Here is a 20,244-nt window from a genome sequence, read left to right as displayed (position 1 = left end):
GGATGACGCCTCCTGGACCTTGGTCAAGAACAAGAGAAAAGCGAAGACGTCAAGGGCCGAAAAGAAGGCCCAGGCGAATTAGGGTAGCAAGAAGTCTGGGGTAGGCGCCAATCGCTCCAGGGGCGATGCCCTAGCCATCAAGACGGACGAGGCTAAGTACTCGGAGCCAACCTGAATTTGATCAAAAAGTCACTTACACCACTCTGCTTCAAACCCCCTCAATTAGTTTTGAATGCATAAATAAATCCAGCATGCCGTAAACATTTTGCTCAGGTCGAAAATAATTGGGATTTTTATGAGGTTTAATTTGAATTATGAATCCGTCCTTTATCGCGTAATATTTTTTCATTGATTTTGCTTGGAACGATTTTTTGGTTGACGTTGGACATTTAGTACCTACATGGCGAAGTGAGGTTGTGTTTGAATTCTATCAACCTGCCCGTTTTGAGAGTCTCAACCGGGCCTAGACAAACAAGCCTCAGCAACCTCTCTCTCCCTGGCACATAAGCTGTTATGTGTCGAGAAAGTTTCCAATCATCCTAGACCGGCCCGAGAATCGAATTCGCCATCTCCGGATTGGCAATCCTACACCTTTGCTCACAAGGCTACTGGAGACCCTATACCCACTACTCGTGTCCAATTCCAATCTTCATATAACACACCATGGTCTGATGAGTCCTGTGATGGAAATGAAAAGCGTCCAACCCAACAGCTATTCTATTGAATGATGAGATTGATCACAAACACTACCAGAATGTGTGACAAATGCAGTACAAGCCTCGAGTCGCATGCAACGCGATAAACGCAAATTTATTTTGTTACGTGATACGCTTTACCTTAGAAGCAGGCAGAATAAACCGCTTCGGTAAACTTTAATTATGTCTTCATTAGAAGTTACCCCTCTTGTTGGGTTGCATAGCGAATCCATTTATATACTTCATAACTAAGCCACAGTATGCTTGGAATGGTTGACACAAGTCAAGGCAGAAACTAACTGTTGTCGTTCACGCAATTTCTAGTAAGCTTTACATACCCGCATAGCCTCCAACTTGTGTGTCAGAGGTAACCAAGCATTCGTTCACCAAAGAAAAATAAATGCACGAATCATACCACATTTTCATAAAAAAAAACATAAAAGGACCTATCAAAGAACGCATTTTTTGTATTAGAGAATTTAAATTTGTTTGCAAAACCAGAGCATTTTGTGCTACACTCAACTCAAATTTGCACAAAATGTTACTTGAGCCCCTCCACGTCTAACACCGCACAGTATTTCTGATAGTTTTTCTATACATAGTTAGGAACCCCTGTAGGGTTTCTCATCGAGAACGCGACTAAGGCAGTTAGCAAGCAAGGCAAAAACCTCTCGCCAGGCTACGCGATAATGTGAATTTGATCGCACAGGCGTATGAACTTCGAATTCTGTTTCCGGATCGGCAAGCAGCGCGACGGCGTGACGATTCCATTAATCTGTATCCAAAACACGTCGCGTCGTCGGTGACGTCGACTCTGACTCCAACTACCACGATGGACGCCGTTCTTGTTTGGCGTGCGAAGGGAAAACATATCTTCCGAGACGCCCGACGACTAGTTAATGTGAATTTAATTCGTAATGTGTTCGAAATGGATTTTCACATTCGATGTCGTCGTCGTCGTCGCCGCTGCCGCTACTCGTTAGAAACATTTATCGCAGTGAGAGTCATCCAATCCTTTATTTTCGGCAGTTGGCGTGCGATGGTATCTGCGTATACGTCGTGCTGGCGAGAATGGCTTGTTTTTAGAAGAACAGGATTCATTCCGACAGTGTGCGGAAAATTAAAAATTCAACTGCAAAAATATAACGTGGCTGAAATCGTATTATTTTCAGTCTCAATTGTATCATAAGAAATTTTTGTTGATACCTGCGACATCGTTTGGTAGCATATAGGACACATTTAGAGTTACGAAAAGTATCATAATAACGATGGTACATCGACTTCAATGATGTATGAATACAAAATTTGGATTACATTCACATATATCTTAAAATAGGACAAATCTTGTGAAAGACCGGAGAGCTTTGCTAATTTGTACTTAGTTACAACAATACAAAAAATTAAAAAATTATGATTGATATGATAGCAAAAACGATTTAGTAAAAAGGAAGAATACATCATGAATTTTGCCTACACTTAACCATATTTCGTAAGATTTTCTTACAATTCTGTAAAAAAAACTCTAAAATCTGCACTGGGCTTATGCAAAATTGTTAGATTTGAATGCAAAAAAATGTAGAACAAATACTGTAAGACAACCGTACAGTAAGGTCTCATACTCCATTGCACAGTGACGTCACGCATGACTTTTGACAGGTACTGGTCCTGTTGTTTACAGATGAATAAATTTTAATTTTAAGATACTTCAGTTAATCGTTGGATTGTCTGGTCGATAATTACTAAAACTTGGTTGTTTTTGAATGGGGAATATGCAGAAAGTCTTAAACATCGTGAAATACTCAAATTTCAAAAATACTCAAGGTTCAAAAAGTCCGAAACGTAAACAACAGGACCAGTACCTGTCAAAATTGTGAGGTGAGGTTTACCGCGCGCAATGACTTATAGTCTTATACAGTATTTGTGTGTTTCTAGCAATTTCGATTATGCCCAGTGATAACACAGATTTTGGTACACTATGTTCGCTTTTTACGCGTTTTAGTTTTGGTCAATTTTGGCCTTAAGATTCAATAAAATCCAAAAAATAGAAGAAAAAAAATCAGTAATATTTAAAAAGTTGTGGGAATTGCTGTAGTCCGAGTAATTGATAACATCTATATATCCGCGTAAAAAGCCACTTCAGTGTAGGTTTTTACACAGAATTGTAAAAAAAATCTAACCTCCGCTTGTTGGGTGTACACATGTCGGTGGTTCAGGGGCCCTTACTTTGTACACTTCTTCTTATTCTTTTTGGCATTACAATCCCCAGTGGGACATTGCCGCCTCGCAGCTTAGTGTTCACTCAGCATTTCCACAGTTATGACCTGCGAGGTTTCTAAGCAAAGGTACCATTTTCACGTATCATGAGGCCAACCGGGAATCGAACCCAGCCACTTTCAGAATGGTCTTGCTGTGTATGGCTAAGAAAGGTCCCTTTGTTAACTAAAATCGTCAAATGATCCATATACTTTTTCCGACAGTAATCAATGCATTTTAAGTGACATAAAAGGATGAATATGATCCACAAATGAAAGTTTTATGATCCATAACTTTGAATAAATGTATTATTCCTATCTATGCTCAGCTTTCACGGGTGCTCTTATGTATCATTGAAACGCAAAGAGTAAATGTGCGAACACAATGCAGCCGTATCGCCAATTTCAAATTCATAGCATGTGGTCGAATCTATATGCGATGAACCTAGAATCGGCATTGTATTGTGTTCGATTCTTAATGCTTTGGAGGATGTAATGCCAAAGCTAGGAGTTTGTACGAACAAAGCGATTTTAAAAAGTTTATTCTACAGCTTGGCAATAACGATATTGATATTTAAACACTAAAAATTGAATAGAAACTATAGCTTATAAGCGGATCGTACTGAAAGTCAAACCATGACAAGAATAAAGGAATGAATGTTACCCGCTGTACAAATCAATGACGCATCGTGATGGAATATCGTGATTCTTCGAAAGAAAATGTTGCTTGCCATCTATATTCAGGTGCAGATTGAAGACGGCACATGAAGAAAACTCTCAGAAGAAAACGAATGAATTTTGAATTTCATCAGCTTTTAGAAGAGGCATACCTTGGAAATTTAAACATCTCTGTGGTGCACCGGATAGAAGCAGCAAACGATCGCCAGTTGAGTTCGGGCGTTACATTATGATAGCGAAAAGGATACACATTCTAACATCTAACCATTCACAAATTGGTAGACAAAAGACATGTATTCGACAACACTTAAGTAATAGGCTTGTTTGTTTGCCTGGCGAACTAATATAAAAATGCATTGAATGAATCATTGAATCTGTTTTCTTATTTCCCTGGATCGAACAATGAGAAGGGATTCTAGCCATGACGATTTGAATAGCGATTTCGATAAAACGCTCAAAGCTAGAAGATACGTCCAGCGAACACGAACTGTCGGTGAAGATGAAAAAGTGGTCAGGAGGTAGGAATGCGATTTACTCAAGTGAATAGTATATAGCTGCTGGCTCAACAGTATTATCTTTGAGCTTAAAGTAGAGGCTATGAAAAACGTTGGGAACACGGAAACTAGTGACCAGTTGTTGACCCATCGAAGGAACATCAAACATCATGTGCCATTGTGCCGGAGAGTCGGAACCGGCTCGACGCGACCAGAGCACTGGGATTATGCCCATTATTTTTTTGGCCCTGTACTTGCCTCTAGAGCCTTCCTTTAATACAGACAATGAAAACTTTGATGCAAACAGTGTAAAGGTAAGGTAGACACTGCTTATAGTGTGAAGGAGGCGCATGGTACACGGCTGAACAATTTCTGTGTAGGAAACTTGTGCGGTAGGTAAGCGACAAACGTTCTAAGCAGTGTTGGGAAAAGTACAGTAAAACACTGTGTATTCTCTGAATATTTGAATTTTATCCGGTCAAATTCCATGCACCGAATAAACCAATACCAGTTTCTAAAAAAATGTATGAAGCATTTTTAGATTTTTTTTCCCGCAAACTGTTTTTTTGCTGCTCCGTGTGTGTCGTACGCTCCCTTCCGCTAGCATTAGCATTAACTTTCTTTTTTCGGCTCGTACACAACGCAAACAAAACCAAATCGAGCTTAATTTTCAGTGGTGGACAGCCATGGAAAAAGTGCTAGTACTGATATATTAGTTCTATTATTATCTTAAATGAGCAAAGAGTAAGGAAAAGAATATTTGCCATAAAAAAAAAACGCTACGTATACCTACCTGTTATGAGATTATTGTATAAAAACATTACATGTGAAGGAACAAAAGTAGTAGTGTTTTGATTAATATTCCGAACACTCAAGCACATTTTTCACTTCGGAGGTCCTTATGGCACATACATTTAAAATATTTTCATATATCAACTGTTTCCATCGGATAACGACAGATTAGAACTTTCGTATAAGCGCTTGATAATCATATTTTATTTTGTAACTATCAATACTGAATGCCGAACACGCATAGTAAAAATTGTCTCAAATTCCGAACACTTTGATTCCAACTCCGAACACCACCTTAAATGCACTAAAATGCAAAATTTCAACGTTATATCATTGTTGGACAATTATAATGCGGTTGATCTGTCGAGAAAATTCATTTATGTATGCAATACTAATGAAATTATTCAGATAAATCTCTATGTGAAAAGTATTCGCTAAATGAGTCTGTTCAGGATTTGAGTCAAATCGGTGCTTATGAGCATGTGCTGACTGTCGTTTGCTTGGCCGTGGCTGCTGCTGCGGCTGCCAAGGTTTTTCTTTGGCTGTATGACAGGATCATGCATTTTATTCTTCACACTCCTAACGGGTGACAACTAAAAAAATGGAATGACTTCATTACATTTACAGAATGAATCCTGAGTGCCTGTTTTGTCGTGTTTCTGCTCAGTAAGCAGATAAATCGCGCGGGCCGGTTTTGTTGTTCTGTATGGCCGAAATGAAAATAAATTTGCAAGATCCGGGTTATTTTGTTCTGCTTTGGACGGTTTGTAAGTAAATTAATTTAATTTCTAGTGTGTATATTGTGTCAATGGATACACTATGCCCTGGGTGTTGAGAAAACCCAAAAAAAAAAATCGTTGATCGGATCGAGAATCGATCTTGTCATCTCCGATTTCTACGCTCTTGTTCGCAAGGCTAACTGGACACCTCAAGCCAGCATAGACGTCAAATCAATGCAACTTACAGGGCTTTTAGCTGGTGCAATTCGTTTCTGCTAAGGGAAGATCCACTAATTACGTAACGCAAAAATTGGCCTTTTTCAAACCTCCCCCCTATGTCAAACTTTTTGTATAAATCATTGAAATTTTTTGTATAGATTGTCACACTTCGGGCAACCTCTGAGCGTTACGTAATTTATGGATGCTCCCTAACTTACACGCGCGTTTTCTCTTGAAAGCTGGGGGGCATTGGACGGCAGCTTTCTTTCTTTCGTTTATTGATGTCAGTAGAGGGGCTCGGAATCTTCTTCTCTGCTACAGTGGATGCGCTCTGGAAAACTTTCTACACATCGTTTTTTCTGATTCCTAGATATCTGCCGGAGTAAATGCAAATTCCAACGCAACTCACGTGAAGGAATAATAATTATTATCAGTAAACTGTCAAACTTCTTTGTCGCGTTTACTCTGACATCTTTCATAGGATGGCCACAAAACGCTGTTGGCAGCCCAGCTTTCGGGCTGAACCTTTGAGTTTTTATTAATTTTCAGCATATAGGGGGAAAGACGGCTTTGGCAGGTTTTGTTCTATTATTGGCAGGGGGGTTTTTGTCGACTTAATTTTATGAAATTTGGTCACAATATTCTTTGATATGCAAAGAATGCTTAGGCCAAATTTGAGCCTAGTCAGTCACAAAAAACCCCCCTGCCAATAATAGAACAAAACCTGCCAAAGCCGTCATTCCCCCTACTATTATTGACAAACGCTCTATATTATCGAAAAGAGCGCCCTATTATTCACCTTACCAAATTTTTTCTTTCCGAAATATCTATGAAGGTTGTATGGGTTCCCTACATCTTCACTAGTAGATGTTGAACTAACATTCTTTTCCTTCCTTCCGTGATTGCAAGGACGTGGCCAGGTATACAACTGCTACTGTATAGTAAAAGGTACTAATCCCAAGAACGAATTTGCGACAATATACAGTAGATTGCTCAATTGAGCTTTGTACAGCCACCCACGATTTGTACAATCACATATGGTATGCTATGCTATGAACATGGGCGTAGCCAAGATTTCGAGAAGGGGGGCCAACTTTTTTGGTCTTCTAAATCGTAGTTTTATAGTAGTTTTATAAAAACACATGAATATTATCACATGAAACCAAATCCAAACCAAACCAAAACAACAATGATTAAAACAATAATGGATTTAAAAATGCGTGATCCTGATGAGCAATAATCAGATATTTTTGAATAAAGTGAACAAACTTAGTATTCAGAAAGAATATAAAATTGGCTATAACAATTATTATAAAAATCCTGCATTCTTCCATAAGTTTAAGAAAACTAGAACCATACATCTGAATTTCTAAACAAATACTCTCTGAAATAATATTTATTATAAAATAGGCAGAAAAATCAATATGCAAGCTTTCTCCAGGAATTCCTTCGACAATTGCTCCTGGAATTCTATCCGGAATTCTATCAGGGATTCTTTAGGAATGCCTCCAGCAACCTCTTTGGAAGTGTCTTCAGGAATTCCACCATAAATTTTGCTGGGAATTGATCCGAAAATTCCACCATTATTTACTCCAAGAAAATTATCACGAACTTCTTTATAAGTTCTGTAGAATTCCCTACAATAATTCAAATAATTCCGTGTTGTTTCCCATAATTTTTAAGAATAAGAATATTGCCAATAAACATTCCTGAGAATTTCACGAAAGTTTTTCGAATTTCTTGTGTAAATTCCATAAAATTTTCCGTGAATTGTTTCGAATAATTTCTTGTGAAAATTTCAAAGAATTTCTCCAGGAATTCCACCGGAAATTTATACAGAAATTATGCCGAAAATGAAATCAACAATGGAATTTTCGGAGGAATTCCTAGATTAATTCGCAATGAAATCCTGAAAGAATTCCGGTGGAAACTTCAAGATTTCCACTGGGAGATCCTCCAGGAGTTTCTCCGAAAATTCCTCCTGGAATTCTTCCAGGAGTTCCACCGGCATTTCCACCAAGAATTTCTCTAGGATTTCCTTCGAGAATTATTCCGGTAGTTCTATCGGCAGTTCCTCTGAAAATTCTTCCGGAAATTTCGGCAGAATTGGAATTTATTAAGGCTTCTTCAGCTCCTCAGGGAATTCTCCGGGAGGTCCTCTGATGATGATGATGGTCCAGCTACAAACCCCAACAAAGGTTTCAGCTAGACGAGATTTGTCTATAAGATGAATTCTCTTGTTTCCGAGAATGCTTCTGGTAGTTTCCCCAGGGTTCCTTTGAAAATTCTCCCGGGAGTTTCTTCAGAAATTCTTCCAGAAAATTCCTTCGAGAGTTCCTCTGGGAATTCCACCAGAAGCTATTCCAGGAAATTATTCAGAAATTAAGCTGGAAATTCCTCCGGGAGATCCACCAGCAGTTTCTACGAGAATCCCTCCGGGAGTTTCACCGGCAGTTTCTCCGGGTGTTTATCTGGAAAGGAACTCCCGGAGGAACTCTCAGAGTAATTTCCAGATGAACTCCCGGGGGATTTTCTATAGGAATTTCCGGAGAAATTATCAGAGGAATTCTCGGAGGAACTGCCGGTGGAACTTCTGGAGGAATTTATTGAAGAACTACAGGAAGAATTTCCGGAGGAAATCCTGGAGGAACTCGCGTAAGAATTCTAGGATGAACTCCCAAAGGAACTTCCGTAAGAATTCCAGGAGCAACTCCTAGAAGAATTCTTAAAAGAACCTCCCAGAGGAATTCCCGTAAGAACTCCCAGAGAAATTCTCCGAGGAACTTCTGGAGGAATTTGTAGATAAATGCCTAAAGAAATGCTAAATGAATTCCTGAAAGAAAGCCTGATTGAATTCCCGAAGGAACTACTGGTGGAACTTCAAAGGAACATCCGGTGGAATACCCTAGAGGAAGAGAAAAAATATTTCTGAAGGAACTTCCGAAATCCCATTTTCCGTGAAATTCCTGCCAAATATCGTCCAGGAATTCCCTGTGAAGTTCCTGGAGGTATTACCGGAGAATTTCTTGGAAAACTCCTGGAAGAACTCCCGGAGGAACTCCCACAAGCACTTCCGGAGGAATTCCCACATGGAAGTCCTGAAATAATTCTTAGAGAAGTTCCTAAAGGAATTTCCGAAAAAATATCTGAGGGAATTCCCAGAAAAATACCAGGAGGAATTAATGCAGAAATTCCCAGATGCAATCCTGAAAGTATTCCTAGATGAATCGCTGAAGAAAATCCCTGCGGATTGTTCCGAAGAAATTTCTGAAAGAACTCTTGGCAGATATCCGAGTAAATTCCGAGTGAAGTCCGGAAGGAATTCTAGTACACTTCCGCGGAAAATCTCCCGGAGAAATTCCTGAAGGAATTCCTGGAAAAGTACCTGAAGAAACTCCCGAAAAAATACCTGTAAGAATTTCTGGGGAAACACTTGGACGAATTCCAGGAGAAATTCATGAAGATATTTCTAGAGGATTTCTTGAAGGATATTCTTGCGAAATTGCGTAATTGCGAAACGAATTCCAGATTGGAGTGCTAGATGGTTTCGCTTTTGAATATTTCTCGGGTACTTATTCGAAAGGACGTATGTGAGTTTGTAAACAAAAATTCAAACGTCGATTTGCCCAATCCGATGGCACTCCCACGCAAACCAACACCACGAACAGGTAGCCGAAGCCTTCCCCTATCTGTCTGTGGTGATGATTTGCGTGGGAGTGATATCAGATTGAAAAAATCAACGTTTGAATCTCTGTTTACAAAATCACATACGTCCTTTTGAATAAGTACCCGAGATTTGGAGGTATTCCCGGAAAATTTTCTGTAATCCCGGATGAATTGAAGGAAGAGTTACGAGAGGAATGCCCGAAGAAGTTCCTAGAAGAATTTCCGAAGGAATTTCTTATAGATTTACAAGTGAAATTATGGAGCTAAATCGGAGGATTTCCGTCATAAATTTTTGAAGAAACTTTTGGTAGAATTTTGGGAAGAAATCTTGGCGGAACTCTCGAATGCATGCCTGAAGGAAATGCCGGATTCTTCCTGAAGAGAGAATAGCCGAAGAAATATCTAGAAGTAAATCTTGGAGAGAAGAAAAGAAATCTTCAAGGAATTTCCTCGTGAATTTCTTTTAAAAAAAATTATTAGGGGGTTTCTAGATAAGGAGGAATTATAATTACATGAGAAGGATTTCCGAACGATTTTCAGAGGAATTTGTGGATAACTTTCCGGAGGAATTCAGAAGTTCCCATGGGAGCTTCTAGAAGGATTTCAAAGAGAATTTTTGAGCCCGAAATGTTTCGAGTTGTTTTGAACTTTCATATTTTATGGATCCGGGATGCCCTAATATGTTTAGGGAATCTTTTGAATTTCAACCACCTGTTTCCGTATATGATTGGATCGAAAAGTGCACATGTTTGAGGGAATTCATTTCAGTACCCGTTCAATCTTTCCACAATTTAGAGGGGGGCGACGGCTCCCCCTGCCTCCCTCTGGCTACGCCCTTGGCTATGAATCCTTAGAATTGTCGCACACACACTTTCACTCCAAATTGCCTTCAACATGCCGTCGAAATAGGAAGTACTGTGGCGTGCATTGTAATTTTTTCAAGCAAACAATGGGAAATTTACACGTTCGAACATTTAAGGCGTGAGGTGAATGGTGATTGTAAGGCCAAAGGCACGAAGCAACTCATAAGCAGGATCAGAAGCAGTATTCCGAAAATGGATGTGGCAGAACCGTAAAGCGGTCATGTCATACCAGCAAGACTAAGCTGCGCTGCACGGCAAACCCCGGCTAATATTCATTAGTCTAAGTTTGAAGACTAAGGACAACTCTTTGCATAACATATATCAGATGGAACTGTACTTCTTTGTAGTTTTTCCCCGAGCATTTTTTGTCATTCCAATTGCCACTTGTTATGAAGGATAAAAGGGGCAGATATGTAAACACCGCGTGACATCTCTTATTGAAATTGAGAAATTGCATTACTGGGCAGAATAAAAAAAGAAATGTCAACCATTCTCGTTACTGGTTCGCAGTTACCACACTATGCGTTAAAGTGGGTGCGCGTGATGCAGTAGGTGTAAGAGCAGAATGCTAGTATGAATAGAGAAGTTGTTACTGAAAGAGACTAACGTCCGTTTAGTATTCTTTGTGCCCTCTCAAAAATATTCGAATCACTACTCTCTCAGCAACTGAATTACTACTTGACACACAATGATCTGTTATGTCCATTCCAGTCTGGATATAGGAAATCATGCAGCACTGTAACCGCGCTTATTAAAATAGAAAACGACATTAGAGAAGCGTTAGACAAGAAGATGGTCACTTTACTGGTTCTTCTTGATTTTAGTAAAGCATTCGATTCTATTGATCATAGACAATTGTGTAACAAATTAAAATATAACTTCTATTTAGATCAATAATTGAATAAAGAATTATTCTCCATAAAATTAATTCAGTCATATTTGTCCAACCGATTGCAATACGTTGACTTCAACAACCAACAATCTGAATTAATTCCTGTTCTAAGCGGGGTGCCTCAAGGTTCAATTCTCGGACCGCTACTTTTCTCAATGTACATTAATGATCTTCCATTGAATCTGTCACATTGTCGATTCCACCTGTATGCAGACGACTGTCAATTATACATATCTGGGGTCCCTGGCACAATATCAGAAATGGTAAATCGAATGAACTCTAACGTTCAGAGTATATTGCTATGGTGCGAGCAAAACGGCCTGATTCTTAACGGAGGAAAAACCCAAACGATTATTTTTCACACAAAACGTGCCGTTTTGTCGAATGTACCATCAGTTAGAGTGGGAAACGATATAATTGAATATTCTAATGTTGTCAAAAATCTTGGTTTAATGATGGATACTAACTTGAACTGGTCACCTCAGGTTAATGCCGTGTGCAGTAAAATTTATAATTACTTACACTCGCTTGTATTATTGAGACGGTGTACTCCCCAACATATCCGGATTCAACTGGTCAGGTCTATTTTAGTTCCACTGTTTGATTATGGTGATATTTTGTTTGGCCTTGTAACTAAGAAAAACACGAAAAAAACTAAACCAAGTATTCAACGCTGCTACACGATATGCTTTTAATCTGAAAAAGTTTCATCATTTATCCAATTATAGAAAGGCTATTCTTGGAACTGATTTTCCAAATCATTTAAAGTTCAGAACCTGTATCCAAACATTCAAAATAATGAACGACTCTCCAATTTATCTTCGAGATTTTTTTAGATATACTCGCTCTTCGCGAGGTTCGTTACTTATCGTTCCTAGATGTTTCACAAACAGTTTAAGAGACTCCTTCCGCCTACGGGTTATAAGAATTTGGAACGATTTACTTAGAAATCATAGGTGCGAAAGAAGTTTTTCTTTATTTAAGCGGAATCTAAATATCTTATTCAGTATGTAGTCATTGGTATTAGACGTTGCATAGTAGCATAAGCATTGAAAATCAATATGTGATTATTTATGTTGCTATATGGTAATTGTTAATAAATAATAAAATAAATATAATAAAAAATCCACTTCGAAAAAATGGTACATCGGAAAAAAATTTAAAGAAAACCCATCCATTTCATAATTTTGACATTTTGTCTAGGGTCTCAACTTTACGATACAAGTTTGATACGACATGTTTTACGTGTATATATTTTTAACTGATGTTTTCAATTCCCTGGAATGATGATTTTTTCTATATATTTTTCTATTAAACCTATTAAAAAAGAGCGTATCCATAATAATACTCTAAAGATTGACACACATTGAAAGAAGAGAAATTGTATAACGAACAGCTTTGCTGAAAACAGCAACCTCCTATCTCTATCCGTTGAAAAGTTGTTCACGATTTACTGCAGATTGGGAAAAGACGGTTTGCAATTCCGGATCATGATACCTGGTCTTACAGTTCATGTTTAAGTGATGAAAAGGCCTACTTCTCTATGCCAACCAAAGGAGTGTTTAACCCTTTCAGTACGGATGGGTCATATTTGCCCAGCGTTTTGGATTGGTTGTGTAAAATCACAGAAGAAAGATAGGTAAATACATTGTACACAAGGGTCAAGTTTGACTATACCCTGAAGACATAGATATCCGAAACCTTGGGAAGCTTTCGCTTCTGAAAGCATGCAAATAAATCTGTCATGTGTGAATCCTACATCACATCGTTTGATAATTCTGAATACTCAGACATGCTTGTGATTAATTTTCAGGAATACGAGATGCTCAATGTACTCCAAAACGTTCTGGAGTAAAGCTCACGTTATCTATCAGATCAGTCAAGGCTTTTGCGTTGTCCTCACCGTCGTTATACACCCGATCATCTTCAATATACATATACGCATAATGCAAAGCCTTTTTTCCAGAATATGAGATGCTCATGGTACTCCTAAACGTTCTGGAGTTCAGCTAACGGTATCTACCGTTCTGGACGTTCAGCTAACGTTCTGGAGTTCAGCAAATGGCTTTTACAATGTCCTCATCGTCGGGATAGCATAGCATAGCATATGTGATTGTACAAATCGTGGGTGTCTATACAATGCTCAATTGAGCAATCTACTGTATATTGTCGCAAATTGGTACTTGGGTTTGATACCCTTTGATATACAGTAGCAGTTGTATACGTGGCCACGTCCTTACAACCATGGGTGGAAGGAAAGGAATGTTAGTTCAACATCTACTAGTGAAGATGCAGGGAACCCATACTACCTTCATCGATGACTCAGGAAGGAAAATTATTGTTAGTGGGTAAGGTGAATAACAGGGAGCTCTATTCGACAATATAGAGCGTTTGTCAATAACAGTATATGCTGAAAAATTATTAAAATATATTCATCAATTTACTTACGAACCGTCCAAAGGAGGACAAAGTAACCTGGATCTTACAAATGTTTCACATCATATACAAAACACGTTCAACCGCACACTTATTCACCGAACATTAAAAACAGAACCAAAACTCGGATTTTACGAATGATCTAAATCCTACCTGAAACATGTCCGATCACGCACCAATTGTTTACTCACTCGGCCGCGCGAACTATCTGCTTACTGAGCAGAAACACGACAAAACAGGCACTGACGGCCGCGCAATGCAGAACACAATATTTCGGCCAATCGCGCGATCGTTCTCCTGTCCGAAACAAGAGCCAACACGCACTCAATGTCCTCATCGTCAGAAAACCCCTAAAATATTTTTTAGTTTAGTTCATAGTATCTTCCAGATCAGTCAAGACGTTCGCAATATCCTCATTATCGGTATTTACCCAATCCGGTGTAATAAGCATATGATCCTAGTTTCCATGAACATGAGATCCAATATCCAAGGAGCTGTAAAATAATATTGAGTTAAGATGCACAATGACAATAAGGTTTACCTGCGATTTGTTCTGCGTACACGGACTTGGATGATCAAGTACAGTCAAACCTCCATGAGTCGATGTTCTATGACTCGATATCAACTCATGGAAGCAAATTATGCCATATTAAAAAACTTCAATACTATCAAAGCTCATAAAAAATATTTTCTTGGTTTCTGTGATGGTCCCTTCAAACAGCTCTCCAAGGATTTTCTCTTCCACATCTCGATATTTCCATGAGTCGATGGTCCCTTCAATATCGACTCATGGAGGTTTGACTGTAGTTCAATCGTTACGGTTTCCAGGACGTTTTGTTGAACCTAAAAGGTCTGTAGTAGCTTGTATGAATAATGATTGAAGTCATATCAACTCAATGAACCTATATGATACCATACACCATTCATAAGTTGGTTCATTTGATAGATCACATAATCCGAGCTCTAAAAAGGGTCTATAATACCTCTATGAGTCGCTAATGAAAGGACCATTGACTCAAGCATACATTGAAATGTGGAATAGAAGTTCCTTGGAAAATTGTTCGATAGAATCATCAGGTATCGGAGAAAATAATTTTAGTATCACAGTGCATAAAAGTCTTCTCCATTCAGCTCGATCCATGGCTGCACGCCGCCAACCACGCAGTCTTCGGAGCGTCCGCCGATCGTCCTCCACTTGATCAATCCACCTTGCTCGCTGTGCACCTCGCCTCCTTGTTCCCGTCGGATCGTTGTCGAAAATAATTTTTACTGGATTTCTGTCAGACATTCTGTCTACGTGCCCGGCCCACCGCAGCCATCCGGGTTTTGCGGTGTGAACGATGAATGGTTCTACCAACATCTGATACAACTCGTGGTTCATTAGCCTCCTCCACGTACCGTCCGCCATATGCACCCCACCATAGATGGTACGCAACACTTTCCTTTCGAAAACTCCCAGTGCGCGTTGGTCCTCCACGAGCATCGTCCAGATCTTGTGTCCGTAGAGAACTACCGGTCTAATAAGCGTTTTGTAGAGTGGTACGGCGGCGAACTCGGAACGATCGGAGCGTTTTGCGAAGTCCAAAGTACGTACGATTTCTTGCTATGATGCGTCTCCGGATTTCTCTGCTGGTATCGTTATCGGAGGTCACCAAGTACACGAATTCTTCAACCACCTCGATTTCGTTACCACAAATACAAACTCGTTGTGGCTTACGTTGTCCTCTCTTGAGCTTCTTCCTATCGTGTGCTTCGTCTTCGACGTATTGATCCAATCCGTTTAGCTTCGCTTTTCAGTCAGATGTAGGTTTCCTCCATCCTCTCAAAGTTACGTGCTATAAAATCAATGCCATAGCTGGTCCCGATCGATGGTATCATATTCGGCCTTGAAGACGATATATAGATGATATGTGGGCACGATGTATTCGCAGCATTTCTGCAATACCTGACGTACGGCGAACACCTGATCTGTGGTAGAGCGTTCACCCATAAATTCCACCTGGCATAAAATAAATAATAAAATAAATAAAATATTCCAATGTAAAAGGAGGTTATTATTTACCTCCGCTATCTCCCGACAAGAAAAAAAATCACACCATACGGTGGCCTCTATTAGCAAATAAGTTTGATGTGTTGATAAAACACGGAACACGGAACGGAAGATATAAATACGACTAGCAATTAAATAAGCGCAAAAAATTTCGAAAATAAAAAAATAAGTAATTTTTCTATATCTATGAATCGACATTATTGTGTTCATATTTAAGGCTTAGAAATACAAACTTAATTAAAAACTATGGAAAAATAATACGCATTTAGCAATATATCTTGCCAAGTTGAAAATATACTATTGGTGCGCCAATCGCTTTTTGTACCAGTTTGCATTAGTTTTTACAACAATGTAGTACCTACCATCGGCAATCACAGCAGGTCAGCGTAGCCAACTGCTCACATAATTGAAATATAATAGACTTGCAAAACAAATACCACCGAGAACGGAACATTGTGGATGGGCAATGGTTGGCATTTGAGAGCCCAAGGGTGTTTGGTAGTCTCCCCGACCGAATCCCAGATCGATGAAAAAGCGATGCAACTTTCACATTGGAGTTCAATAACAAGCCAACCCAGACGGGTATTGGATGTGGAGTCAATTTGATTACGGACTTTTGTTTGAGATGATTCGTTAGTAATGGACTACCCGTGGATTCACTGGATGATATCTGGATCATGATGGATCGACGACTGTAAGCTATATTTGAGTGATAGTTACAGCGTATTTGGAATTTATATTTGTGTAGCGCTATTTTCCATAGAACCACAGAAAAAATATATCAAAACAGTACAACCATATTATTCGAATGCATGTAAGCATCATAGGTGTTTTCTTAGAAAAAAATAATACAAATTTTACAAATTAATTACAAATTAAATTATTTTACAAGCTATTATAAGAGTAGAAAGTATGATCAGCTTTGTAGTCGAGCATCTTACCACTGAGCAAAGAAAGACTTTTTACAAAGTGAAACAAAGAAAAAATGTATTGGTAAAATATTGGGAATAAATCTAAGATCTAAAAGGTCCATCTAAATTTTAAAATCTCAACACTAGCGTTGTTTGATTCTGATACAGATCAACAAAGCATTAAACTAAAAACTCGGAAATATCAAACCAAGCATTGCTTCGTTGATAACTACTAAAGAATGTTATGACTGTCACAATATCCAATGTGCACTCCCTCATTGAGTTACGCGTATCCATAGCTGAATAAGTATGTTTTCCTCCAGGTGTAAACCAAACAATCAAACAGAAACACTTCTCTTTTCTAGGCAATAAACATTATCATCTGATTAGGATCTGTTGCTCATTTGGTCAGAACACAACTCAGTGCCACGGCCATGCCACCTGATGGTACGGCATTTTCTACATAAATGGGAGGACACGTCGCACATGTGAAAAAGTAAAATCTGGAAATAGATATAAAAAGCTCAGACGTATACGTAGCTTATCGTTTCAACCGAGGAATATAATTCCGGCAGGGATGCTGCGTGCCCGACAGCAGACATGGCAGCGTTATCGTAATTAACATCTCCTCTTATTATCCAGACAGCGAGGTTGTCTGCTTTCCTGCTGCATGCCTAGTTGAACTGTTATTTTCCTGTTACTTCCTTTTGATGGTACACACCGGAACTGTACCCTTTTAGCGAGGTAGTGTTTAGGCACGTAATACGTTTTCGCTTTGTAAAGAGTTTCTTCTGAATGTTCACAGCTTGTATTAAGTTATTAAAATACTATAGGCACTCAGAACACTGCCTCATAGTAGAACTTTAAACTAGCTTTACTCACGCTGGCATGCATAATATGTACATAGCTATGGCAGACATCGGATTTCTCATTTTTATGAATAATAACCAAGTAGGGTTGAGGCAGGTATTTTCGTCTGCGTTTTTATTTACGTTATAGTCTCGAAAACCAAAAAAGATAAACTTCTTTGCCAAACGCATCCGTACCAAATCGTAAGCTCAGGAGAAACGTTCTACTATAGTAGAATTCTAGCAAAGGGACGTTGCTTTCGTTGGTTTTAGCCCCTACGATCATCGACGGAAATACATGCCGTGTCCCTAATGTCTTTCAATGTTACCGTTTTCTCGAAATGGTAAACTTGCGATAACAAACGAGAAGAAATGCACCTACTTCTGGATCACGGATCCACTAAATTTCAACCTCGCTTAGAGAATTTATACATCTCAGATGAGTGTTTATCTCAAGTAAGCAAATGTGGCTTCTACTCTATTATAGGAACATAAGCACATTAAGGAATAGCAACGAACGTATATCAGGTTCAAGATACATTGATAGAAAGATATATCATTTCCAAACTTAGATGTACGTACATTTTCATGACAGAATTAGAAGCGAAAGTATAGATTAGACAAAACCATGTAAGAAGATGCATCAGGCAAGTAGATTCTAGATGTAAGCGGTCAATTTTTGAAGACTATGTAAATCAAACGATCTTTCTTCTATTAAGCTTCCGTTATGAAGAGAAAGGGAATAGTATCAGCGTGGAAACTAATCGCCACTAATTCTAACATGGAAACATACGTCTATGCCCCTCTCACTCTTACTCGTGGTTTAACATTATTAGTAACCAGACAAGAGTTGGTAAAAATAATTTGATATTATTTACTAACATATTTTTGGACTGACTTCTGTATTAGCCTTTATTTTTCCTATTCCTGTTCATATTACCAAATAATAAACTTTTTACTTTTTATTAACGAACTAAAGTACCGTTTTGGAAGGAATATACCAGCCTTTCAATACAACTTTATCGTACGAGTAAGCAAAACACATTTGCCTACAGCGCCAATGATCCAATTAGATACAGCATTTACCCCTAGCCATCGACTCCCCATGGTGAGCTCCAGTAATAGATACCTAATTGTCTGCATACTGTTCCGATTCATTTGCAGGTCGCCCACAGCCATCGGTCAAGTGGCTCATCAACGGCACCCTGGTGGACGAGCAGTACGAGCACAACTCCGGCGATGTGATCGAAAATCGACTGCTGTGGCCCGCGATTCAGCGGTCCGACTTGAACTCGATATTCACTTGTCAGGCCACAAACACGGACCTCGTCCAACCGAAAGAGAGCAACTACGTGCTGGATTTGTACCGTGAGTAGTTTTCGATGGAGGAAGATGTAGACTATTGACACATTGTTTACATCATTAGAATAACTGCGAACAGTTCGGAAATGTAATTCCAGAATTTCCATTCCAATGATAATAATGGGTACTGACGACACTCATCTGCAATTCGCGTAACAGCGCAAGTCCTTCGTACTCCAACAATAAGCTTATTACTTATTCGTCCAGCCACCAAGCTCATTTTATCATATTCACGAAAGTCCGTGCTTCTGTTTCGCAAAGTAAACAATCTACAGTCGAAGGTATGTCGCAGTCGTATGGTTGGCTCGTGCAATTACGTAATCGGAAGCCGACTGGAAACAAACAGAATGATGTTTGCGTCAACCATATCGGTACCTACGCGGTGGGATCCTGTTTAGGTCGCATGATAGCATTGCACCCAGGCAGTGGTCCAGTTGGCGAAATTATATGGATCAAAATGTTTTTTGATAGAATAGGGAAAATATAAGATATAATTATAAAATATAATCCTCCAGGAATTCCCCTGAAAGATTCTTCAGTGATTCAACAAGAAGTTGCCCCAGAAATTCTCCCAATTTCCTCCAAGAATTCCCCCAGAAAATTGTTCGGTAATTCTTCGAAAGTTCTTTCAGGAATTCCCCTGGAAATTCATCTGGTTATTAATCATATTAGATTTAAAACACCTTTGGATTTTTTGCAAGAATTTCATTGAAAATTATTGACGAAATCCTCCTGATGATTCCCACGACAACTTCTTTAGAGTTTATTGCCAGAAGTCTCCTGAACATTTTTTCAGGTACTGCCCCTCCGGGATTTTTTCCAAAACAAAGAATTTAAACGATGTTATTTTCGTGGGAATATCCTAAAAAGTTTCTAAAAGATTTTATGAAGCAATTACTGAACATATTTAAAAAAAAACAAATTTAAAGAATTTCTTGATTGAAACCCACAAGAAATTTTTGAATCAATTCTTGAAAGAATTTCGAATTTTCGACGGACTTTCAGGAGAAATTCTGAAAGGAAGATCATAAGAAATTTTTAAACAAAAATCCTTTCTAATTTCCAACAAATTTAAAATGTAATTCTGGAATAATTTCAGACCGAAATACCTTAAGAATTCTAGTAAAGATTTCCTCAGGGTTCGAGGATCAATTCCTTACAAAACTAAAGAACATTTCCCACATTTTATGAAAGAATAAATGTCAGGAAGATGTTTTAGAAAAAATACACGCTGTATAGCATGGGATGTAGTGGCCAAGTCGGCCATACAAAGATATTTTCCTACGATGTTTTTGTGCACTTTTTCAGCTCCATTCTAGTTGCAGCTATGGATAGGTAGGCAATGATTGCGATTCATAGACTTTATC

General features: G+C 38.8%; 1 protein-coding gene across 1 annotated transcript in view; it reads left to right on the top strand.

Moving 5' to 3' along the window:
• Positions 1-20,244, top strand: part of LOC134212290 (neural cell adhesion molecule 1-like) — a 1,103,894-nt gene that overhangs the window by 967,945 nt on the left and 115,705 nt on the right. The window contains exon 7 of the mRNA XM_062690003.1: positions 18,680-18,883. Within this exon, the coding sequence (XP_062545987.1) occupies positions 18,680-18,883 (204 nt within the window). The remainder of the gene's footprint in view (positions 1-18,679; positions 18,884-20,244) is intronic.

The sequence above is a fragment of the Armigeres subalbatus genome, chromosome 2 (assembly GCF_024139115.2).
Source record: "Armigeres subalbatus isolate Guangzhou_Male chromosome 2, GZ_Asu_2, whole genome shotgun sequence".
Classification (NCBI taxonomy): Eukaryota; Metazoa; Arthropoda; class Insecta; order Diptera; family Culicidae; genus Armigeres; species Armigeres subalbatus.
Note: the sequence above shows the minus strand (reverse complement) of the source record. Positions and strands in the feature narration are given on the sequence as shown.